Below are 25,788 nucleotides of genomic sequence, written 5' to 3'. Positions count from 1 at the left end.
AATTAAAAAAACCCACTGTTTTAGGCATCAGTATTACCTTAGTGAGTAACACAGAAGTGGGTCTTGACTGCTATCTTATCCCACACTGCCTTGTTCTGCCTCCAGTTGCCTACCAGGACATCTAGTATAGGAATCCCTTCTTATCCACGGTTTTGCTTCCGAGGTGTCAATTACCTGCAGTCAACCACTGTCTGAAAGCAAATAATCCTCTTCCTGACTTATGGTGGGAAGGTCAGCTGTAGCCTCACGCTACGTCACAATGTCTGTGTCACTTCCCTCACTTCATCTCATCATGTAGGCATCATAAAATCTCACATTACCACAAGAAGGAGGGTGAGGACAATACAATCCGTTATATTTGAGAAATGATACTCGCATAGCTTTTATTACAATATATTGTTATAACTGTTCTATTTTATTATTAGTTATTGTTAATCTCTTATTGTGACTAATTTACAAATTAAACATTATCATAAGTACGTATGCATAGAAAAAAATAGAGTATATGTAGCGTTTGGCACTATCCGTGGTTTCAGGCATCCACTGGGGATCTTGGAATGTGTCCCCCACAGATAAGGGGGAGGACCATTTTATATTGTATAAAAGAGATTCTGGCTGACTGAAGACCCAACCTTCTTTGAGAGTAAACCTCAAGTGACTTATATTGAGAGAAGGGAGTTCTTTTCCAGTGTCTGTAAGTGTGTTGACGTTCTTTGGACCATTGGTGCTCTTAGGGCAGTTCTGTCCGATTAGCTGGAAAACATTTACCGGATTGAGTCTCATCTGTATATCACTGGAAGGAAAGTTTTCCTTGTCAAGAAGAGCAGTCTAATTTTTGTCCTCTAGTAAGATGGGTCAAAGCTTAACTAACCGCTATCTCGTGTTGGAGGGAACGCTTGTCCCTTAAAATTGACTTTATCTTTGAAATGCCTCATATAATAATCTAAGCCCTAATAAGATACTTGGAGTTGAAAGCACCTGGTGGTAGAATCAAATGTGAAAATTCTTCAAAGGACCATGGTTTAAGAGTTGCTGTAAATCTGTCTTCCCCAAAGTGATATTACAGTCCTTCATTTATCAGTGGGTATTACTGCAAGAAAACTCTAGGCTTAAAAAAAAAGAAGAAGAAGGGGCGCCTGGGTGGCTCAGTCAAACTTCTGCCTTCTGCTCGGGTCATGATCCCAGGGTCCTGGCATCGAGCCCTGCATCGCGGGCTCCCTGCTCAGCAGGAAGCCGGCTTCTCCCTCTCCCACTCCCCCTGCTTGTGCTCCCTCTCTCGCTGTGTCTCTCTGTCAAATAAATAAAGAAAATCTTAAAAAAAAAGAAAGATTGCTCTATTTTAGTTTAGAGGTAGATTTAAGTCCCTCTCCATCCCCCAGTCCCCATGTTGAAAACCTGTGCTTATAAAAGAGGCCTCTGTTACTTTAGAGGTAGAACTGAGGAGGTTGAAAACGAAGGACCTTTACCCGAGCATTTGGGAGTACACTTTTTTCCTGCTTACTTTGCCCTTTGTCCCAGGCCAGTCTCCAAAGAAATAAAGTGTGGCTCTTGCAAGCTGTAGAAAAGCCTGGCTAATGATCAGAGATAAGACTTCCCTTGGACCAAAAGAAGTTCGGGAGGGGGCAAGGGATGGACACTTCTGTTTCCAGCCACCCTAATAGCTGGAAATTCTTGGAGCTTCGGAGAAGGATTCAGGCTCCAGGGACACCTGTTTGGGTCCCCAGGGCCAGCTCGTGGTGGCCTTGCTCCCCCCACCCCCCCTCCCCCCACCCCCGCCCCGTGCCTGGCAGCTCCTGTATTGGCTGTTTTACCTGCGAGCCTGTATGTGGCTCTGTCTTTTCCCGGCTACTGCCGCCAGCACGCACTGTCAAGACAGAGGGAAGCCAAGCGAGGAGTGCAAATGCCGGAGCCCAGAGCGGGAGGTGAGCCGCCTCCCGGAGGAGCTGACTGCGGCTTCCCTTCCTCCTGACACACATGGAGTTTGGGGACGGTGCCCGAAGAACTGCAGACAGATACTTCGCGACTGGATGTGTGTGAGCGGCTACTGAAGCAGCCCCCGCCTCGCCCGCCTCGCCCGGACCTCCTGCTGGCAGGATGTAAATATACCTGCAGACCGGGCCAAACAGGACTGCCTTCCCCCCAAGCCCCTCCTGCCCCTGCCTCCCACCCTCTCCCTCGGCTAACCAGCATGAGAGGAACTGAGAAAGCAACAGCCGGCAAGTGACAGCTCCAGCCGGATTCCGTTTGTCTCTGAGCCGAGGTGGGAAGTTGATTGTGCAGCAGCTTCGTTGTGAATTCCTTCCATTGGCATCGCTATGTTTGCCTCTATCTGGTATGCCAAGAAGCTGGGTCGCAGGTTCGTGCACAATGCCAGGAAGGCAAAATCAGAAAAGGTATGGAATGAGTGCGGGTGAAGATTACCTTTCCGATTCGTCAACTGCCTGCTCTGGACTGCTAGTCTGAGTACAGACGCAGTCTTTACTAGCTTGGGGTGAGAACCTGCTTCTCACTGTGAATGTAGTCCATGCCACTCACAGGAGGGCTAACTCTTGGAGCTTTGCTACTTGGGAAGGGAGCAGTGGGGGTTAAGCAGGATCATCTGCTCATCAGAATATTAGGTGAAATCAGCAACTGATAGAGTGTCTTGGCAGAGACTTAATATTCCTTTAAATGGCATAGGGTGAAAACAGTTGAACAGCTGAAATATTTGCTTCTTCCAGGAGCTCTCTAGTAAACTTGTTGCTATACTGCATTATTTTTATTACTACAGTGTTTGGTTCTGAAGGGAGCATTATAAATCCCTGAGCCTTTCTCCAGTACTTATGTCCTAGTGTGTGTCCTAGGAACACATATTTGGGACTCTCAATAACATTGACCAGACTCCAGAGGGGTGCTTGGTATCTTTTCAGATCCACCGAACCATCATTGCAAAGGTGTTTACAATAGTACAAATTATATTTATAATTGGGTAGTCATGGCCATTTAGAGAGTGGCTTTGTATTTCTTTTATTCAGCATGACTAGTTGTTTCCTCCTAGAGAACCTCTGTGTAGATTTCCCCCCTAATTATCTTTCTCTAAGAAAATAAAATGGCCTGTAAGTCTTGAGATGCATTACAAGCTTTCATCCCGAATTTGTCCTCTGCTTTCAGAGGCACTGACCAAACTGTCATATTTAGGAAATTTTGTGTCCAATTTGATAGGTGTTGGGGAAACTTCCTTAGGAAACAAAATTTTGTGAAGCTGAGATTTTTCCATATTTATCTGAGGATCTTTGGTCCAGTCTCCTTTTGGCCTTAAATCTCCTGGTGAGATTGACCCAGAGATGGTTTTCCTGGCCTGTGGCATAGTCCTTCCTCCCGACTGCGAATGTTCCTTCACTTTGACTTGCTATTTGTTCCTTCAGAGGGGAAATGTTGATAACATGAACAAGAATCCAGGGATAAACCCGAGATATGATTGTTTGCAATGTGAAAAGAGAAAACATTATTGGAGTTCTGACTTCAGGGGTTTTTTCTGTAGCTTTTTTGACTGTCCAGATGTGAGGATTGTAGAGTGATGACAGACTTGTTATTGAATGGCCCTTGTGGTGAGGGAGGAAGGCAATGGTAGGGGGAAATTGATCCTGTTCCTACTCTGTGTATATATATCCCAGGTCCAAGACTGCAAATGTAGTTGTCATGTACCAGCAACATATATATTGAACAGTTGGGTTTGGGGGGTTTTGTTTTTGTTTTTGTTTTTTTGCTTCTCAAGTGATTTTTAAGGAAAGGGACTTGTAAGTAGGTCTTTTATTGGAGCAAATGTTTTGAAAAAGTGGCTTCTTCTTATGAAAATTAAAGGTTGTACGGATGAGGGGGACCGTCAGGACCACAAATGACTCCGAAAGCCACAGGGAGGTAATGCCTTATGCCAAATTCGTGTGCAAAGAAAAGATGAATCTCCCAGTGGCACTTAATTCAGACTTGGGTCTAAATGTGGAGAACAGCAGTCTGAAAATGCTTTGTATGGAACCTAAAAGGATGGTAATCCAACAAAGTAACATGAGCTTCTGATTCTTGAGAGTGGGGAGAAGACAGTAAAGGACCTGTGATAGCTACCTTCCTTTCACTTCTGTGGTGGCTGATGCTTAGGCTAGGTAAGAAGAAACCAAATGTGGGGTTAATGGCTCTAAATTATTTATTTCTCTTACTCAGGGAGCAAGGAAATCAACATTGGAGAACTGAAGTTTTGTTCTCTGAGTGATAAAGACCAAAGGAAAACTATTAACTCGAATGCCCTTGTGCTAGCCAGGGGAGCTAGGAGGAGTTAATTTTGAACACCAGGTGATGAAAACTAATATGAAAATAGCATCCTTTTTTTTTTTCTATGGGTTTGTATTCACGGAGTCCCTGGAATAAATTAAAAGGTATGCTGCCTTGAACAATGAAGGCCCTCAGCTGAAGCTTGGTGAATGGAAATAGTTTATTTATTCTGTGTACCTAATTTTATTACATGCCTTATTTAAACCAACTATTGTGAATTAATATTTTGTCTAATGAGTTCAGTAATACAGTTTAACTGAGAAGACAGTGAACAAATGATACTGCAAGCTGAATAAATTCATATAAAGTACTACTAGAGCATCAGAGATCACATCATTGCAAACACGGAAGGGATCTAAAGGGGTGCTGACTATATGTGGTCATGCTTTATTATAAAATGGAGGAAGATGAATAAAATCAGATCATTAATGAGTTTTATTTACAGAATGACTAGTAAATTTAAATGTGAAACAACTATTGCTAGATTCATAGCATGCTTAGCATTTGGGGGTATAAATCTGTGTCATAGATAGTGATTATGGTTTCATTTTAGGGTCTTCTGCAAATTTTGGCTTCTTTTTGCTATAGGTAGCATAGTTTATTTTCTCCTACTCTAGTAAAACAACCTGCACTCATCATAGCCCATCAGTCCTATTTTAGCATTCAGGTGTGGTCTGGGAAGTGAATTCCTCAAGGCTGGGGTTAATTGAAAAGCTAATTGGGAATGTGCAAGTCTAAATGCCATCCCTAAACATGCAGTGTGCCTTATTCATGGTTGCCTGGTCTACTGTTTTACCTCAGTCAATGCCAACAGAGTTAAATAGCAGCATGGAATGTAATGATAATAACAAGCACAACAGTAATGTTAATGATAGCCCTTGTCCATGCACATTATACAGCAGGTGCTTTATGCATTCACAGCAATCCTATAAGGTAGAAATCATTTTTCTAGAGTCCCAGAGAGAAAAGTAGCTAGCCCAAGGTCACTAAGTGAACAGTAAGTATCCGTGCTTGGATTGGAGCCCAAGTTTACCCAAGCTATTCCAAAAATGACTCCTTGAGTCTATAACATTCCCCTCCATCCACCTGTCATTCACCTTACCTTGCCTGAATAAGGTTAACCATTCCTTCTTATTTTGCCTCCCCCTTTTGATATAAAAATGCAAAAGTCATGAGGTTTACGGAATCAAAGTTACCGATCCTGTAACGCGGCCCCCTTATTTCTGATAAGACTCTACCTAAGCTATCTTGAATAGACAATTGTCTGTCCTGTTATTAAAGACTTTACACTGTTTGTCCTCTTTTGCTGGGTAAGTATAGCAAGCTGTCATCCTGGCACCTATTATTCCTTTTAAATAGCTAGTAATTGTCATATCATCAAAACCTAAACATTGGCATTTGTACTCATTGCTTATCCTATTGAAACCAAAGATGTCTTTCATTAAAAAGAACCTAAATGCTTGGCAGTTGCAGATGCACTCTCTTTTTAGAGTGAGTCAAAGATATTAGGTGATTCACATTGTTGTTTTTCCAAAAAGAAAAGCAAAAGGCTCTTTGTTACTCTCTCATTAAAAAGACAGTTTGTGCATACCAATAAATTCTTTGAACAAAATTATTTTAAATGTGATAATATGAAATCAAAACTGGCTGGCCAGAAAAGAATACCTCCGTTCAAATAATTATTCTTTTTTTTTTTGACCCTATGTAATTAGTTCAGACGTTAGTGTCTTACTTTTATGCCTTTTTGTAACATTTCAACTTAAATTGCTTAATTTAGTCCATCTCTAGATTGTATTACTCTAAGAGGGCAGCTGAAGAAGCTTTAAGATAAATTGAAATGCAATTTCTGGTGACATAATAATATGCAAGAGTAGAAAATTGTGAACCCTCACTACCCAATCAGCATTGCTTTCTCTCATTTGTTTTTGTCCTCATTTTTATATTTAACTATTTTTATTTTAAGCATACCACCCTGAAAAGTGGATGCTTGATGCATTTAGGAAAGACTGGCATCAATATCCATCACCCAATAGACACAACTGTGGATGAGCTTAGCAGTAATGTATAACCTACAAGTGATATGACTGAGCCCAAACATCCTGACATTAGGCCATTTTCACCTTAAAGAATTCCTTAAGAACCATCATACTGGTTCTACCTTCCTTTTCACCTAAACCAAACACATTAGTTCAACATAAACTGAAATGGAGGATAAACTAGTAATGCATTTGAGGGCAGTATGGCCAATGAGAGACAATAATATCCTGGGTGACCCTGGCATAACATGAAAAGCATTGGGCTTAAGGTGAGGACCTGGAGGGAGGGATTTAAATTGGTCCTATTCTTTGCTATCAAGCCTAAAGCCAATCATTTGGCCTCCTCTAGGGCTCAGTTTTCTTATTTGTGAAATGGAAGTAACACGTAAGCTTTAGTAGGATGCCAATGTCCTCAGGATCAACCCAAACCTCTTAACATGGTCTACAAGGCCAATCATGATTTGACCTCTCCTTCCCCCTCTGCCACTACACCTTGCCCCTCTGCCATGACACTCTAAATTCAGCATCCTGAACTACTTTCAAATCCCTGAATGTCCCATGCTTTTTCTAGCTTCTAGGATTTTTCTTCTCCTCTTTGGCTGACTAGCAGACCACAAGCTAGCCGTACACCTCACTAATTGCACGCCAACCTTAAGTGACATCACCATCACTAGGAAACCTTCCCTGGCCCCTACAAGCCCAGGATGAGTCTTCCATTGGCTCCTACAGCTGCTTGTACATTGGCTGTAATCGTCTTTCCTTCCCTGTATTCCCCATTAGAATGTGGATTCTCCGAATGAAGGACTGTTCCATCTTGTTGCCCTTATTTCAAGGCCTAAAACAATGCCTGGAATATGGTTATCTCTCATACTCTATTTCATTGACTCTAGGTTGTCATCAGTTGCAAGATGCTCCATTATTTCATGTATTATTAAGGAAAGAAAAAGATTTTCAATGGAACTTTAACACATCATCAGTTGCAAGATGCATCTTGATTTCAGAGATGTTCAAATATAAAAAGAAAAGTTTATTTTTAGAAGCAATGAAGTATGGCATAGCTGAAAGAATGAATAATAAATGGGTTTATTTTGAGGATAAATGAGTTAATATAAATAAAGTGTTTAAGGTTACACTTGCTTTCAAATCACTTTTATGTCTTTACAAATCATAACAGTACTTGGCATAGGGAAATTTAATAGATAATCCTAAAATATATCACACATTTTATTCTGTGCTGATGAGACTCAATTGGCATCATTTGTCCTATTCTGGATTTAGGAAGGTAAATGAAGAGAGGGAAATGGAAATGAAGGTTATAGAAGAAATAAATGAAAAGCAATCAAACTGGGACCATTTAGATTGCAGAAGAGAAAGCTTACAGAGCCTCCTGGCCTCTCACTACATATTTATATGTCTAAACAACAATGATAGTTAACTTTTATTGAATTCTTTCGATGAGCTGAGAACTGTGCTATTTTGAGGATCTAGTGAGATAGTTACCATAATTATGTTTTTAGAGCAAAAACACTTCACCAGTAGGTGGCTGGGATTAGACACCATGTCTGACTCTAGAGCTCAAGCTCTGAGCCAGTAACAATGCTCTGTATGTATGTGTGTGTATGTATGTGTGCATATAGTACATACCGAGTGTGTATATTATACAATATATGCTGTATGTTATACTGTATATATGATGTATATTTATGGTGAGCTAGATATCAAGTTTATTTTTCCCTGTAACAGATAAATGTAAACATAAATTTAAATGCAAATTCAGAAATATAGCTTAAGCAGGGGCGCCCGGATGGCTCAGATGGTTAAGCGTCTGCCTTCGGCTCAGGTCATGATCCCAGGGTCCTGGGATCGAGCCCCACATTGGGTTCCTGGCTCAGCGGGGAGCCTGCTTCTCCCTCTCCCTCTGCTCATGCTCTCTCTCTCTCTCTCTCTCTCTCTCTGTATCTCTGTGTCTCAAATGAATAAATTAAAAATATTTAAAAATATATATATATATAGCTTAAGCATAAGAAGCAACATCCTGATGTTGAAGACTCTCCAGTCCTTAGTGAATGATAGAATCTTCCTACATCTATTTTTGCCTCGTGGCAGATTGAAGAGTAGCCTGATCCAGGGAGAGATGGACAGGTTGTCCTCTCAGGTCCCTTTCTTAGAGCCTTCTGAGTCTTTGAGAGCTCATCGGTCATGAGCAGTGGCATGACTCAGCACCCGCGTCTGCGGGCTGTGGTGACAGAAAGGACAGGTGTTTGTCCATGCTGAATGCAACCCTGCAGTTCTCCCTTGTCATCTGGCAGGTGAATCAAGCAATAAAATGGACAGTAGCACCTGTTCTGAAGTCCCAGCACTGCTACCCACCCTGGAAGAATACACAATGCAGCTGTTAGCAGGACAGGGAGGGAGACAGAGGGAAAAGGCAGGATAAGAGATATGGCTGAAATGAAGGAGGGGGAGGTAGGCTGGAGAGGAAGATAGCAGGTCACAAAACCACTGTAAAATTGTTATTAATAATGGCAATGCCTTGCACAATGACATGTACTTTACATGTATCATCTCATTTAATCATTTCTACAACCTTCTATGGTAGTCTTATTTTAGCTCCCATCTTAATCAGTAAAGAAACTGAGGTAAAGATGTTGCAGAATTTGTTCAAAATCACAAAAAGTGAAACCAGCATTCAGGGCCAGAGCTGGCTGAATCCAGAGCCTGTCACCCTAACTATTCATGTGCTCTTTAAACTTTTCTTGGGTTGGGTGAGCCATTGATGTGGAGAAGGGACAGATCAACACAGCAGCCGTCTTCTCATCTACCTGTGCCTCATCTCTGTTGAATAACTATGTGGCTGAAAATAAGGCCAGATTTCCCACTGGGGGTCCTCCAGGAACCTGATAGCCAGATAGTTTACTTTCAGTACACTTTATAGAACTTTAGTTGCAAAATGGCTTTTTTTTTTCCATTTTGTTTTGTCTTCACTATACTTTAGAATGGTATGCCTCAACCTGGTAATCATTCCATGGTATTATATTGAATGGCGAAGATGGAAGGGGGAACCCCCATGTGGTACGATTAGCTCAACCATGATGATTCTTGTAGAGATAAAATTGATAATCAGATAAAGTACACATCTTATTTACATATGTACTATATTTTGGGGGCTAATAGAGAAACCATCTCACTTTAAATAATGCTTTATAGTATTCACTAATTTCATTTGGGGTGGTCTTATTTCTCCAAATAAATAATTAAATTGTTAATTAAACTATTAAGCCTTTGTAGATTCTGTCCCATTCCACCAGGACACCTAGCACATCGTAGACCCTAAATAAACCCTGGTTGAACGATTGAATTGGCTGGAGGATTCTAAGCTGTATGGGGATAAAGACTGGATTAGGGGTCAGCAGGCCTGTGTGTCATCTACTCTGTCCCAACCACCTGTCCTCCATTGGCTAAGTCTCTTAATCTCTCTGGATTCTTCATCTGCAGTCAGATTCCTTTCAATTTTAACATTCCCTGCTTCTTCTTCTTTTTTTTTATTTACAAGGTATTTTCTTTTTTTTTTTAATTTTATTATGTTATGTTAGTCACCATACAATTCATCATTAGTTTTTGATGTGGTGATCCATGATCCATTGTTTTCATATAACCCCCAGTGTTCCATGCAGTACGTGCCCTCCTTAATACCCATCACCGGGCTAACCCACCCCCCCTCCTCCCTCCCCTCTAGAACCCTGTTTGTTTCTCAGAGTCCATAGTCTCTCATGGTTCATCTCTCCCTCCGATTCCCCCCCCTTCATTTTTCCCTTCCTTCTCCTAATGTCCTCCCTGCTATTCCTTATGTTCCACAAATAAGTGAAACCATATGATAATTGACTTTCTCTGCTTGACTTATTTCACTTAACGTAATCTCCTCCAGTCCTGTTCATGTTGATGTAAAAGTTGGGTATTCGTCCTTTCTGATGGCTGAGTAATATTCCATTGTATATATGGACCACATCTTCTTTATCCATTCATCTGTTGAAGGGCATCTTGGCTCTTTCCTGCTTCTAATTTTGATTTGCTGTAAGTCTACTGAGTCCTTAAAGGGAAGGATTTGATCTTATTTGTCTTTGTGCTCCTGGCACCTAGAACAATGCCTAGCATGAAGAAAACTTAAGAAAATGTATGTCAAATGAATATGCACAACAGACCTGGAATGTCTTTAAGTATTAGTAAGAAGAATATAGTGGAAAATCTACCTAGTTTCAAAGTGGGAGCAGGATAAGAGACACTTCTTTATTGCCTTTTTTCTTTGAAGAAAGAGGGGTGCATATGGCCCTTCTTTTCACTACATCTGTGTCTTTGGGGTAAATACCCAGAAGAAAGAGGGAATATGAGGCATTGTATAGCTCTGGGTAGGAGGCTCCGGTTCTCTTTCCTTCCCACTCTCCATGCCGCTAACACTAAAGTGAAACAAACAGTAACCAGCAGAATACCAGAGTTCTCTTCAACTACCAACAATGATATGTCAAACTAAAATTTTCTAGCTGCTTTGTCCTACCTGCCAGAAGATTGCAGGCTTATATTTGAGTGTGAAATGTTTGTTTCTTATACCTTCTCAATCTGAAAAGTCTAGTTATATAGAGAATCCCCACCCCACTTGCTATGGACTGAACGGTGTCTCCCCATCCCAAATTCATATACTGAAGCCCTAGCCCCCAGTGTGATTGTATATTGAGATGTGGAGGTAGGGATTTTAGGAGATAATTAAGGTTAAATGAGATGGTAATAGGAAGGTCCTAATCTGATAGGATTGGTGGACTTGTAAGAAAAGATTTCTCTCTCTTCCTCTCTCTCTAGGTCTCTCTCTCTCTCTCTCCCTCCTCCCTCTCTTTCCCTTTCTACCCCTCAGTTCTTCCCTTTCACACCTACTTGTTACTCTAGGCCAGTCCGATTTATAAACAGAAGTGATTTGCTTTCTATACCATCCACTCCACAGTTCCTCAACATTGACTATGGGAGAAAGTTTGTACTATGAGAAGGGCATCTGATTTTTCACTATCGTTTGCAGCAAGGTATGATGACATGAACATGTCTAAGGCAGAAGTCAGTGACATTGGTGTTCACTTTCATAGTGGTATCAAACTCTGATACTATTTAACATGAGAAATTTTGGCGACTCCCTAGCACAGGAAGAGTGGAAACTAATGTGCTGAGTGAGAGGAAAAATTATGTTGGAGGGGGTTGTTGGTTGGGAAGGTATAAGAGAATAAGAAAAAAAAATTCTTTCTTCTTCTCTGAACATCATTCTGGCCTAGGACTTATATTCATGCCAGTGTTTCTTAAGCTCTTTGGATAAATCCTTTGTCACCTTTATTGACCTCTTTCCTTTATACATTTTGTGAGTGCTCTTGTTGACACACCCAAGAACAACAGTGTGATAGTGGAAGCCTGCAGCCTTGAGTTCAAATTTGACTCAACATCTTGCGAGTTGGGTGACCTTGAGTAAATACCTGCATCTCCTTAATTATTCATGTTCTCATATATTTAAAATAGTGGTAACCATCCTTGCATGGTTTTTGATTCAATTAAAAACTGCATGTAAAGCATCTGGTCCATTGTAAAACACTTAATATTTCCTTCCTCCCTCTCTCCTTCCCTGTCTCCTTTCCTTCAGTCCCTTCATTTTCATCCTCTCCATAGTTCCAGAAGGGATGCAAAGCAGCTTTTGGTAACTCCTTCATTAGTGATACCTCTTACCCTACTACTCCCTTGGGCTTCAGAATGGACTTGCCCTCCCATCCTAGTTTTATAGAGTGAGGAGATGTGTAATTATATCCCTGCTGCTGGTTAGAGGAAAAAAATTACCGAGGAGAACATCTTAACAAGTGAAAATTGTCAGTACACTGACTATGGGGGAATTCACTTTTTTTATTTCCTTTTTAATAAATAAATCCTAGACCATTCTTATAAAATGTTTCCCCCCACACACCCCACCCTGTCTCCCACCTTTCCCACACCTCCCCTGTCTCAAAACACACCATGCATTTTTCCAGAGAGTGATTCTGTGTTAGGTGAATGTCAGTCAAGGCATATTACTTCTTATTTGAAGTGAAGTGGTATGTGCTGAATGACTCAAGATGCTCATCTCCCAGCTGGTAAATGCATCACATCACCTTTGTAGCTTTATTTCAGGTCTTGGAAAAAAAGGGAGAGGGCAAGCTCCATATATTGACTTTCAGAACCAGAAGGAACCTTCCTTTTATAAATGTTAATAGAATCATTAATGAACACTTATTGCGAGTCATTGCTATGGCCAGTCACTAGTCTAAGATTTAACTTGTTCTACCTCAGCTAATCCTCATAATAATCCTATGTGCTAAGTACTATGATATCCTCATTTTTATAGAGGAGGCACAGAAAAGTCAATTCATGTGCCCAGAGATGCACAATTACCATTAGTATTAGAGGCAGGATTGAAACACATGCCACCTAGATCTGAACCAACATTCTTAACTACAGTGTGGCATTATTGCCCATGTCTTTCAAGTGAGCAAACTGAGCCCCCAGAAAAGGTGAGGATGGGGAAGTTTCTTGCCCAGTTGGCAAGCAGGCTTTTGGGATTTGAACTCAGATCTTCCAAATACCAGGCCATCCCTTCCTCTGGCCAGAGCCTTAGTGGCTCCACACACCATTGAGACGGATATCCCTACATTTATTTCCTGTGATCAGATCTCAAGAACTTGAAGCATTACCTTTATAAGTCTGAAATCAACAGCAGCTGATAGCTTCCTTCCATTTCACCAAAAGTATTATCGGTTTATATTCATATTATTTGATGGTGGTATTAATAACCTATGATGATATTTTCAGTAAATAATTGATCCAAATTCACTGTGACTTCTGAGCCCTGCTTCCATTAAAAAAAAAAAAAAAAAGTTATTCAACAGGATGGCATTTGGAAAACAATTCCACACCAGTGGTTGCATTAATTGCTACTTTGAATGTTCCTGCTGTGAAATGAATGGAGCTACTTTGGATCTATTTCTTAGAAATAACCCTCTTTATTACCTTTGCTCTAGGATGCACAGTTTTGAGATTTTTAGAGGCAAATATCTTCACTAATCTGTTTCTATTTTCCATTTTCATTCTGTAAGTAATTCTTTTCATTGTTATCACCATTTTTAATGTTCTCAGATTTTATTTATGGAGGGCATGGGATGTTATAGGATGTTTTTGCCACTTGCTCTCTTAGCATATAACATTCGGTTAACTCCCCAAGTGTAACATTTTGAATATCATGTTTAATTCAAATATGACCCATTATTTTATTAAAGTTTTTCTCCCCTTGCATATCTCCAGAATTTACAAGAGCTTTATGGAAATGGCTTATGCGATACACAAAGAAGAATTTCTTTTAGTATCAGTCATTTCTCCAGTATTTTAGGAAAAACAGGATGAAATGTAACATCATGAAATGGTGCTTGCTTGCAGTTACGAACTCCACTATGCCTTTTCAAAAACAAATTTAAATACATTTCCAATTAATTTATGCTTTCATCTCCTAGTTTCTTATAATTCACCTGTCCAGTTGTCTTGAACAGTTTCAAAAATCATATTGTTCCATGTTTCCAGGTTGACCCCCAGCTGGCCATAGGAAGATAAAATTCAAGAAGATAAATGAGTTAGCTGTGGCCTCCTAAGTCGATTAGGAATTTAACAAATACTTATTTGCCCCTTGGTATGGAACAAAGACTTATTTGCACACTATTGCTACTACTACTACTCCTGTGCTGGGATTTATAAACGGTGAATGATCAAGCCACAGCCCCTATGCTGAAGAAGTTCAGGAATAGATTAGGAAGAAAAGAACATAAACTCTTAAATGGGCTTTTGCAGTATAAGTAACACTTTTGTTTCTTTTGCCTTGCCAGACCCTCTGCTTTTTTGCTGAATCTTATCATTCTAGAGCTATGGGATCATGCCTGATTGAAAACCACCTGGCATATCTCTCATACCCAGAACCCCACTCTCCAAGGTTAGAATAAAACACACCTGGTCTGACTATGCTCTTAGGTTGCACACATGGATATGCATAGTGTTCTTGTAAGAAAAAAAAAATGCCTTCGATTAAAGTAAACTTTCTTATTTTTAATACTTCTATTAAGATACATCAAGAGTGGAGTATTTCAGAATGCTATTTCTGAATCTGGTGTTCCTGGGTTCAAATCCCAGCACCGCTACTAACTAACTGTGGGACTTGGAGCAAATTACTGAAACTTTTCTGAGTGCTTCAGTTTCCTCATTTAGAAAATGACAATAACAGTACCTCTCTTGTAGAGTTGTTATGAGGACTGAATGAGGAGATATTTGTGATATATTAAGTGAGCGGCCAGTTCTTCCATCTCATACTCTGATGATGATTTTGACTTATAATAGGACAGCTTTGAACTGCTTCATAAACATGTGCTCTACAATGTTGGCCTGAATGGGCATGCAAATCTCTGCCTGAGCTTTACTGAAGGTGCCTTGAGAAGGTGGCTGTGAACTACCACCCTGACTTAAGCCATTGCTCTCGCCAAAGATGCTGGGATTACAGCCATGTGGTTGTTGAGTCATTAATTTGAAAAGCATCTACCCAAGAGTGTCTGCCTTGATATCTACCCAAGAGAACATCCTCTGAGGAGGTAGGGCAAGGGCCTCTAATTAGTATAATGAACTTCTGTCTTCCCAAAGTACCAGCTCTGCTTTTGGAAAGGAATCAATATTCATCATCACTATTTGTTGCTCAGTGATACAGATACTACCATGTGTTCTGTGCTCTTAGGGACTGTTCAATGGATGTGAGAACATTTTCCATATCATACCTATTTATAATTTATACAGTTTAATCACTACGTGAGCAAATAGCTTGTCTTTCTTAAATAGAACTATTTCCTTTCCCTTAAGGAAAATAGCCATTAACTTTGAGTAATCGGCAGAAAAAAAAATCTCAATAATCCATACGTGTATCCATTTGGCAGGTGCCTTATAATATGCTAGGGAGCTGGGGTGTGATGGTGAACGCGGCCTATTCAGTACTCAAGGGATATATTGTGTAGTGGATGAGGGAGACATTAATAAAACCTGAATATAGTCTAATTGTGATAAAATAAAAATAATGTAAAATCTGCCATTTTAATCACTTTTCTTTTGTTTACAAAGAGTGGCATTAAGTACATTTACAGCGTTAACACAGCTATTACCACTATCCATTTCCAGAAGTTTTTATCATCCCAAACAGAAACCCTATACCTATCTGAATATGGTCTTAGTGTGAAAACGTTCAGACCATCTATCTGACCTTCCTAAAAAATCTACTGATTAAATTACAATAGTTCCATCTACCTGTTAAAGCTATTCTAAGAATGTTTCAGAAATAGTTACAAATGCCTGAACTTCCATTATTTCTTTGAGAAGATTTTATAATGTTCCAAGTAACGATGTTAAGCATTTTGCTCGAGTAATGCAATTTAATTTTGGCTATGTACCTTTAGGTTTACTAAGATTAGTAATTAAATATTTAGTTATGTAGTAAATTAGCAATGGCATGTGATCATTGGAAAGTAGGTACTCCATTTCATAAATGTTTCACAAGGTATTGTAATGTAACTAGTAAATTAATAATGACAATTTGGGTTTCAGCTAATTAAAATCTTCCTTAGCATTTATTAATTTGAGGGTCTAAAGGAAAACAACTTTGGCAGTGATAATAGCTGTTGCAATGGTTTAGCTGCACTGACCAGGGATAAAATTAGGAAAATAGAATGTACGTAACCAGTTATAAAGATAAAAAGTCAGTTTCCAACCGTCTCCCTTATGAAATGTTATTGGCAAATCTAAACAAAGATTCAAGATTTATTGAAGAGAGAGAACTTGTCATCAACTTTATACCCCTATTCAGTGAAAACATTTTTAATGAGAATTGACACAATTGCAATAGCAGACCCTCATCACAAGTGCCTAGAACTGAGCTAGATCTGTAGAAACAGCATAATAGGATACAAAGAATTCAGTTCACAATCATAGATTATTATGGCTGGAAGCTATTACATTAAAATATAATATAATAATAATAACTGCTGATTATATGAGTAATATATAACAAAGCCCTTTTGTAGATGAAGAAATTGAGGCCCAGAAATATTTGGTTTCATATATCTAGTATTTAGCTTCAGAAAGTTAGCTCATTCATAACCTAGGTCTTTATTTTATTTCATATAATGGGAACTACATAGAAGGGAAGCGTGAAAAGCATGTCAAGGAAGGTATATCTACATATAGTCACTCAGTCTTTAGTTTATTCAGAAAAACAATGTGGTTTGTTTGAGGAAGCATCAGATTTAGAGTCCAAAGGACTTGCACTTGAATCAGCTTTGCCTTTTACTAGCTGGCAAAGTTATTTAACTTCTTGGGGGCTTAGTTTTTCCATTGGTGAAATAGGGATAAAAGTGATGAATTGCTAGCATAGCAGTGCTGTAGACAGGAGGTATGCAAAAGTCAACTCCTTTATTCACTCAAAGAAATAACAATTGGAATTCCTAATATAGTCTCGGTTAAAGATATAATAATAATAGACATAGTCTACCCAAGTAACCTCTCCAACTTCTCTGAAGAATTCAGGCTAGTGAGGGAGCTGTGTTAAGTACCATGTCGCATGACAATTCAAATTTATTCATCCAAATTGTGCAATAATAGAAGTACTCTAGATTCATTTCTATTTGGAGGTCTAAAGGGAGAAGTGGAGAGAAGAGTGGGGCCACAGGGGGCCTCAGACAGGCACTGGTGCTTGGGAAGAGTCTAACAGGACGAGAAGGTGTCTGCCAAGCAGACAGGGTGAGGGAGGTCATTCTGAGCAAAGAAAACAGCTTGAGCAAAGCACAGATTCCTCAAAGAGCATGGCCTTTTCATGTAACAGCAGGAGGTTCCTCATGGCCTGAGCATAGAGTGCACACGGGGGGAGTGGGAAGAAGTGACTTTGGAAAGGTCGAATGGGGCCAGATGGTGAAAGGCTTGGTTTGCCATCTAAGAAGTTTGAATTTTATTTGATAAGAGATAAAGCACCAGTGTCACTGAAGGTTTGAAGGAGGGAGGGAGAAAAGGAGGAAGAGACAGAGACAGAGGGAGAGGCGATAAGTTTGACATTAGAATCAGAGTTTGGGAAAACTGATCTGGTGGCAGTACAGAGAATATATGAAGAGATGAGCAAGAGGAGAGGTGAAAAGAGACTTCGGGAGACCTTTATAGTGCTCTCAAACTTGGTGTGCATCAAGATCACCTGGAGGGCTTATAAAAACACAGATTACTGAGCTCTTACTCTCAGAGCTCTGGATTCGGTAGAGCTGAAATGAGGAACAAGAATTCGCATTAACAGGTTGCCAGGAGCTTCTGCTCCTGGACCCTGTTTCTAGAATCACTGCCATAAAAGATGATAAGGGGCTCGGAGGTAGCGAGATAGAGGTAGTGAATGAAATACCATTGTGAGGGCTTCATTGATTAGCAGCACCCTTGTGATAACATTGTTCCCTGCTGAGATTTTGCTGGGATCATACGTCTATGCCTGAGGCACTCGATATTGCTGGAGGGTATGAGGTGAATTAACGGGCCCCAGCTATTGCCTACCAGGGTCAGAGTGGGTCAAAGTGACCTGTGGCCTCCAACGAATATTAATACCAGAAACCACCCTGAGAATTTCCTAACTCAAATTCCTTTGTTCTATGTTGTTAAATGAAAAAATCAATTCAGATTGCAGAGAAGAAAGAGACTTCCCCTGAGTCACAGGGCTGTTGAATCTGGGGAGATTGGTCTCTAATGTAAGGTGCTGCCGGAACAGCCTAACATTCCCGTCTGTGAGTGTTTCCTGGCTTCAGCAGTGGTCCAAGGGAAGCAAACCTGGCTGCTCTTGAGCTCTTCCACTGTTTCCTTTTTAAAAAGTAAGCGCATACTTGACTAAGGAGGTTTATATGATCTTTTCTTTTGGTTGGACAAGATTTTTCTTTCGTTTTTGTTTATTCGGTGCTTGTGTTTGTTTTTGAGCTGAACATGATCTCTCTAATTACCTTTCATTATAACCAAGGTTCCTTTGTCATGCAGTCCCATTGTTCTGGTGAAATGGGCTTCATCTGCTGAGTGTAGGAAAAAGGTTTTAATTGACATAATTAACTCTGGGGTGGTTACCTCGGATTTGAAAGAGGCAGTTGATTCTTCCAGACTATGAGGATATTGCCTGATAGAGCCAAGCGCACTGTGTGTAATAATGAAGGTGGTTTGGGAAGAATTTTGTGCTCTTAATTAGGAATGAGATGAGGTAGGCTTGTGTCGGCAGGAGGCTCAGGACACAGGCCTGTAATTGCAATAAGTATAATGGGATTACCTCACCCTTGAGACATTGCACTCACTAAAGGGGGCACAGAGCCATCCCTTTACAAACCTATGCCAGTGTGAGGTGAGGGTGTTTTGAAGAGAAAACTGTGTAGTTTGAAGGATTTTTTTTCTTCCTCCTTTCTGTGTGCATGTGTGTGTTCACAATGGAGAAGAAAACATAAGAATATTTGCATTTCTCCATTATTGTGCTTCTAATGCAAGGGCTTTTGAGGGTTGTCTCGTATATGAGACAGTATGTTCAGGATGCTCTAAATGATGTCTGGAATAAATATATTGTACTTCTGTAAGCACTCGGTGTGAGTGCCTAATATTGCAGCTCATAAATGTTTACTAAGATAAAATATTATTGCATTAGTCAGTGTAAATTTCTCCCAGGTATAGGGATAGATATTGAGCAGATATTATTAAATGCAATGAGTGTTTGGAAAGCATATATAGAATTTTGAGTGCATTTTAATTTCAAAGGAAGGGAAGTTTGAGTAAATTAAGCACCAGGGACCTTCTAAGAGCCACCAAATTAGGTAATCGCTCCTTCTCCCCTCCTTCTTCCCCTCTTTCTTTCCTCTGCCTCTGTCTCTTGTCTCATTCTTTTCTCTTGCTCTCTCTTTTTTTCTTTATCATCCATTCATAGAACTTTGAGTACATGTTTATCAAGTAATGTGTAAGGCACTGTCTGTTTACTAGGACCAATAAGAAGCAACTTCTGTCCTCAAGGAGTTTACATTTTAATATAAGAGGCAGGCAAGTCACTAATCACAAAGCAGTTTGTGTCTTCAAGTAAAATCCAAGAGTTTTGGATACACAAAAGGAGGAACAAATAATTCCAGCCTGGGAATAGAGAATACTTCATGGAGAATATTAAAAATGAAGTGATCATAAAGGACAAGAAAGATTTTAATAGACGGGGGGCAGGTAGGACAGCCTTCTAAAGTTGAGAAAACAGAGAAAGCAAAGGGACAAGATGATTTGGGGGGAACTGGGTGTATTTATTCTGGCTGGTAAGTAGGGTGTGCCAAGGAGAGGGTGCCAAGAGTCGCATCTAGAAATGAAGGATTGAGCCAGATTGGAGAAAGGCTTGTGTCTTATGATAGGAGCTGTAATCTAATCCCATGATAGAAGGTAGACATGAAGTGGCACACAATTCAAAAAGACCTTGGGCGAGACAATACAGTATAATAATGGTTAGAAGCGCAGACTCCATCAAGGTTTCACACTCAGGCTTTTGTTTATTGTTTAAGTTTGAGGAAGTTATTTGATGTCTCTGTGCTTCAGTTCCCCCATCTCTAAAAATAATGATATCGCCTTCATGCTATTGTTATAAGGACTAAACTAACAGTATATATAAAGCTCTTAACATCGTGCCCAGTGATTGTTCTGGACCAGTACTGCTGCTTTTTTCTCCTCCTTTCCTCTGTTTCTTAAGCCAAAAGAATTTTAAGCCCCTATGTGTTCATAGAATTAGACTAGAAAATAATACACATTTTGTTCAGGTTCTTTTGAGCCTTACTACATGCTGGGTCTTATGGAAAACACGGGTAACAGAAAGGTGAATGAGAGGGGTGCCTGGGTGGCATAGTTAAGTGTCCAACTCTTGGTTTTGGCTCAGGTCATGATCTCAGGGTCCTGGGTTCGAGCCCCACTTGGGGAGGCTGAGCAGGGAGCTTGGGATTCTCGTTTTCTCTCTCCCTCCCTCTCTCTCAAATAAGTGAATATATCTTTAAAAAAAGATGAATAAGAGCCCACCATGTAAATAAGGGATTGCACTACCACACAGTAGTACTATAATGAAACCTCTTCTATAAACTGCTGTTGGAGTATGAACCGATCCACACATTTGAAGAGCTTTTGTCAATTACCTTGCCTTATGATGCAGTTACAAGAAAGTTAGGCTTGGAGTTTGTCCTGTAATAGCACAATAATGGACAACATGGAATTTATATTTCATTGTAAACCATGGGTATACATCAAGTTTGAGTGGTACCCTAGGTGTGTAAGTGGGGGTGAGGGCTAGGAAAGTAGGAAGTCCATTCCCAGGTGATATAGGGTAAAAGAGAAATTCAACTTGATGAGTTTCATCTAGGAAGCCTTCCTGAAGAAGGTGGGATTCTAATGCTCTTTGAAAGCCTGGAAAATAATATATTGACAGATAAGTTGAGAAAAAAGCATGTCATGACCTTATGCATCACGGAACCCTTCTGAAAAAGGCAGGGGGACCCATGAGTGAGAGTGAGAAATGAAGCGGTGAGGGGAAGCTATGAGACTGTATCCTAAAGATGTCCTAAAAAAGGCAATGTAGGTAGAGAAGACGGGCATGGGTAGGGCTGGTGTGTGTGTGTGTGTGGCACTCTAGTAAATGGCTTTAGATACAGAGAAAGTAATATAGAGTCTGGGTTTTCAAACTGACTTGGAAGGCAAATACATGATTGTCCTGGGAAGGGGGAAGAGAGGGGTGACGATGGGCTATCTTCGGTAAGTAGAAGGCTGTGCTGGTTCAGGGAAGAGAGGAACTTTAGTACAACGGAAGAAGACAAGACCCTAGCTCGTATGTACCAGACATGATGCTGGCTACTGTCTGTGTTTTGGCTCATTCTATGCTCTCATTAATTCTGTGGGGGCAGAAGTCATTATTCCTATTTAATAGGAAGGAAAGCTGAGTTTCGAATAAAACAACTCTCTCAAGACCATACAGTCAGTAAGTCTGAATTAAGAAATCCAAGCGAAGTAGTCATAATCAGAAAGTTTAAATTCATTGTTTCCACTAAACCACACCATATCCTTCACCCATCCATTTTTTCACACTAACCAGTGAGCCCTTACTGTGGGCAGGACAGTGTCACTGAGTTCCTTCTTGTTCTGCTCCTACTTGCTGTCTGATCTTGGAAGACTTACTTTTCTTTGACTATTTTCTAACCTGTTAAATAGGCTTTATGAGGATTAAATGCTGTAATATTTGCAAAGAGGCCAGTTGTGACACACAGTGGCTACTCAATCAGTAGTGTTAGTTGAATCTAGGTTTATGTTTCAATAATTTCCAGGTAAATATTCTTAACTACTGCCCAGGGAAACACAAGGATCACTATTTGACATCATTTTATTAGTTTCTCTCAGTTATTTCAGTTTCTGTGCGATATTATCATGATGAAGATTATATTGATGACGATGTAAGTAGTGTTAGTAATAATAACAGTAACCTTTTATTGAGCACAAACCATGTGCCAGGACCTGTGTTAAGATAATGTTTTATATTATTTCACTTAATCTTCAGCAAAAATGCATGAGCTAGAACTATTCCTATACCCATTTTATGTTTGTGGAAACCCAGGCTTCAGAAGGTTAAGTGATTTTGCCAAGATTGTATAGCTGATAAATGACAGACCAGGATCTTAAACACAGGATGTCTTACCACAAACCACATGCTCTTAATCATGAGGTGTCACTGCCGTCCTGTTTAAAAAAGTATTTTTTTTGAGTCAGACTTGTCAGCAGTTCAGGCCACCTTGCTCCCAGTTACTCTGGATTAGCGAATTTTTACTCTAATTCATGTTCTTTGAGGTTGGGTTACTGCTGTTCTAAATGCCTATATTTGAAGGAGACAGTTCCATTCTTTTCTGTAAGTGGAAAAAAAAAAATGGTTTTCCTGCATATGCATAGACATTCCACAGCACACATCTACTGAAACGCTGATTTGGTTGGATAGAGAATGTGAGATTCAATTTCTTCTTGGTTGGGGAACATTTTTCTTAACAGCATTCAATCCTAGTCTCTCTCTCACTCGCTCTCTCTCTTCCTAAGCCATCCAGGAGTGATGATGGTCAGGTTGATTTTTGACATGTATCCTGGAGAAACTAAAATAGAACAAAGAGGACTGAAATGGGCTCAAGAAAGGAGGGATATTGGATTGGTGTCAAGGGGCTGGGGTAAAAAATTAAAAAGTGGAGAAGGGGGTAGTATGAACCTTTTGAAATTTCAGTTTCTACACGTTTAGAATTTGAGATTTGAAAAGAAAAGGGAAAGAAATGGAAGGGGCCCAGTGATTAATTTTCAGGCCTCCAGAATAGTAATTAAATTTAGTAGAGAAGGAGGAGGAAACAACAGCTCAACAGCTAACATTTATTGATAACTCTTGATGGGTTGCACACTGAGCAAAGCATCCAACATGTTATTAACTCATTTGATCCTCTCAATATTTATATAAAGTAGGTACTATGATCACTGCTCTACAGATGAGAAACTGAGTTTTGGAGCAGGGAAATAACCTTTAAAAGGTCACATAAGTAGTGAAGCCAAATGAAGCCCATTTCTAACTGGGCTTAGTGATTGGCCCACTGACCACTGTCTTGACCATCAGAGGGAGTCAAACATGAAAGTCCAGAAGCAGAAATGGCCCTAGGACATCTGCTCCAAATCCCCACCTTGAGGGCATGGATTCTAATTTTTAGAACCATGACAGCATGCATGCATGGACAATGAAAGAACTTGGCCTTAGGAGTTTGGCAGTTGTATCCACCCCCCGACCCCAACTGCACGATTTTCAGCAACACTTCTCCGGGGCTTATTGTGTTCATCTATAAAATGAAGAAATTGAATATAAAGATTGTATAAGATGAATGCAAAACTTTTGTGTAGAGACTTGTACCTGATTAGTGTTCACCACAGTACATAAAATATAATAATAGTAATAATATCATGTTTTTAACACAATGCCTGGCTCCCAGAGGTGCTCAAAAAATGGTATCTATAGATTTTACATCATGATATGTAATGATCCTTATCAGCTTCTGACTTAGAAAATTAATAGGCACATGCAATGACATCCATAGTCCTACTCAATGAGATAAGTCTTGCGTCCTTACTAATAATAACCGCCTCTCCAAGACAAGTTCTTAGAGTATGTGACAATGCTATAGTAAAATCTCTTAGAATAAGATCTTCATTAAATAAAAGCCCTATGCCTTTAGCGGGATAGTAGTGCACATTGTATAATCCTCTGCTTTGCATATTGAAATTCAGCTACCAGACTTTGCAAAATGAATTCGGAGGCATCTTAAAGTAGAGGATGACCTTCACATTTTCATAAAAAATGATTAATGCGGGGACCATTAATTCCATGCATACTCTATCCCCCAAACAGCTTTATCCATCCTGAAAAAGGCCTTTCACTTTCAAGGATAAATGATACATATTTTTAATACAATTATGAACAATCAGGTATGTAATTTATATTTGTTAAGCATAATAAAATACATAATTAAACATCACTTCATAATTAATCAAAGCATTAAAACCTGGAAGTGGCAAGAAGCTACTCTGCAGCAGCATCCTCAGTTGGGGAGATTATTTATAGTCTTAGAATTTTAGGATTGTTTTTATTCCTGGTTCGTTCTCTCCAAGTGTCATTGGATAGGTCATTCTTGACTATATAGTGCATTTGGATGCATGCTTTAAGCAGAGTGATCAGAGGCCACTCACCTACACTGTTCAGATAAAATCCAAGGAGCCAGAAATTTAGCCCACATGTAATGCTGATCCAGCTTTAAATAATTGAATTGAATGGATTATTACCACAATGTCAATAAGTTTTTGCCCGAGACAACTTCTGCATTGAAACCCTGTAGCAGATAGGGAATAAAATAGGGAATGAACCATTTCTCTTAGGACTCTGCAGTAGTGGTAAGAAATAGAAATTTCAGATTTACCTATCTGCCTTACTGATCTTATCAGCTGTGATAAACAAGTGGTTAAACAGGCTGTACTGAATAGTTTATTAAAGATGATGATTACAATAAAATAATAGTAAACAGTTGCCACACCCTCCATGAAGCATTTGAGACATACTCATGTATTTAGGCTTTACCGTAGTGAGTATGGTTATTCTTGTATCGCAGACTAACTGAGGCATGGAGAAGTTAGGTGGTGTGTCATGCACATCATAGCAAGATCTCCCTTCCAGTTCAAAAAAAAATGAAAAACTGGAGCACATAGTAGGGATTGTATGTGATTGCTGTATCCTGCATGTGTAAGAGATGGGTGTTCTGGAACGGGCTGGGATTTGTTTTTGAAGTTAGGATTGGTACTATGATAAAGAGGACTCCCACAAAATGGATGTTCTTTACTGTTGAACGAAAATTGAAGGTGCCCAGTAGGGTCTCAGCTAGTTTCCTCCTGGAGGAGTCAGAATGTCTGAGTTGATGATTATGCTGAAGGGAAAAAAAAAAAAAAAAAAACTTTCTGCATTACCATATCTGTCAAGGAGAAGGATGGATAAGTGCTGAGGAAACGTTCACTGAGCTGCCCTCATCAGGGATAATCATATTCCTTATTTTCAAGTAATGCCCCATTTGATAGCTGATGTCAGCAGATTTGATTGAGTGTGTTCTGAAACCTGCAACTGAACCCTGCAGGGAGTTTACTAAGTGTGGGGGCTCCTCAAAATGCACAGACAACCTGAGAACAGTGGGCTGAACTTGACTACATCTATCTCATATTCCCATGAATGCTTCATGTGTCTTAGGCCTGAGTATGATAATGAGGGCACATCACATTTCCAGACTCTGGTGTTTATCCTCCCAAAGAACTGCTCTGCCTCTTTGCTTTACTCACACCAGGCTGCCTGACATTCTTCAAATATACCATCTACTCTGAAAACTCTTCTGCCTTTGTGTATGCCTCTTCCTCTCCGCATCCCCCCTTACCCCCCACTCTGGGAAGCTCTTAACTATTCCTTAAGACCCAAGCCAAGTATCCCTGTGGACCTAGTAGTTCCATTTATCCATTTATTCTGTGCTCTCTGCTGAATTCCGTGCACATCTGAAGACTCAGGTGGAGGCGTGACAGTTCTAGGTAAGGAGAGACAGGACGGGGCCAGGTCTGGAGGACTGTGCACTGGAAGAGTAGATTCAGGGCTGAGACATCTGATAGCAGGAAGCAGATTCAGTTAATGAGGAAATGACCTGACAAGGTCATTCATTCATCATGATTCAATGTCAGGCGCTGTGTCAGTTAGTGGAGATTGAAAAATGTATTTCTAGCCTTTAAAGGG

The 25,788-nt window shown here is 40.0% G+C and overlaps 1 protein-coding gene across 15 annotated transcripts in view; it reads left to right on the top strand.

Annotated features, from left to right (window-relative positions):
* Positions 1-25,788, top strand: part of DLG2 (discs large MAGUK scaffold protein 2) — a 2,181,535-nt gene that overhangs the window by 1,295,368 nt on the left and 860,379 nt on the right. For 2 of the 15 annotated variants that reach the window (XM_073879822.1, XM_073879824.1), the window contains exon 1: positions 1,892-2,393. The exons of the other annotated variants lie outside the window; for them this stretch is intronic. In XM_073879822.1, the coding sequence (XP_073735923.1) occupies positions 2,316-2,393 (78 nt within the window). In that variant the 5' untranslated portion in view covers positions 1,892-2,315. Of the gene's footprint in view, positions 1-1,891; positions 2,394-25,788 lie in introns of those variants that run through there. 15 annotated transcript variants of the gene reach the window in all.

The sequence above is a fragment of the Callorhinus ursinus genome, unplaced genomic scaffold (assembly GCF_003265705.2).
Source record: "Callorhinus ursinus isolate GAN/ISIS: 27379988/994484 unplaced genomic scaffold, GSC_fseal_2.0 scaffold35, whole genome shotgun sequence".
Taxonomy (NCBI): Eukaryota; Metazoa; Chordata; class Mammalia; order Carnivora; family Otariidae; genus Callorhinus; species Callorhinus ursinus.
Note: the sequence above shows the minus strand (reverse complement) of the source record. Positions and strands in the feature narration are given on the sequence as shown.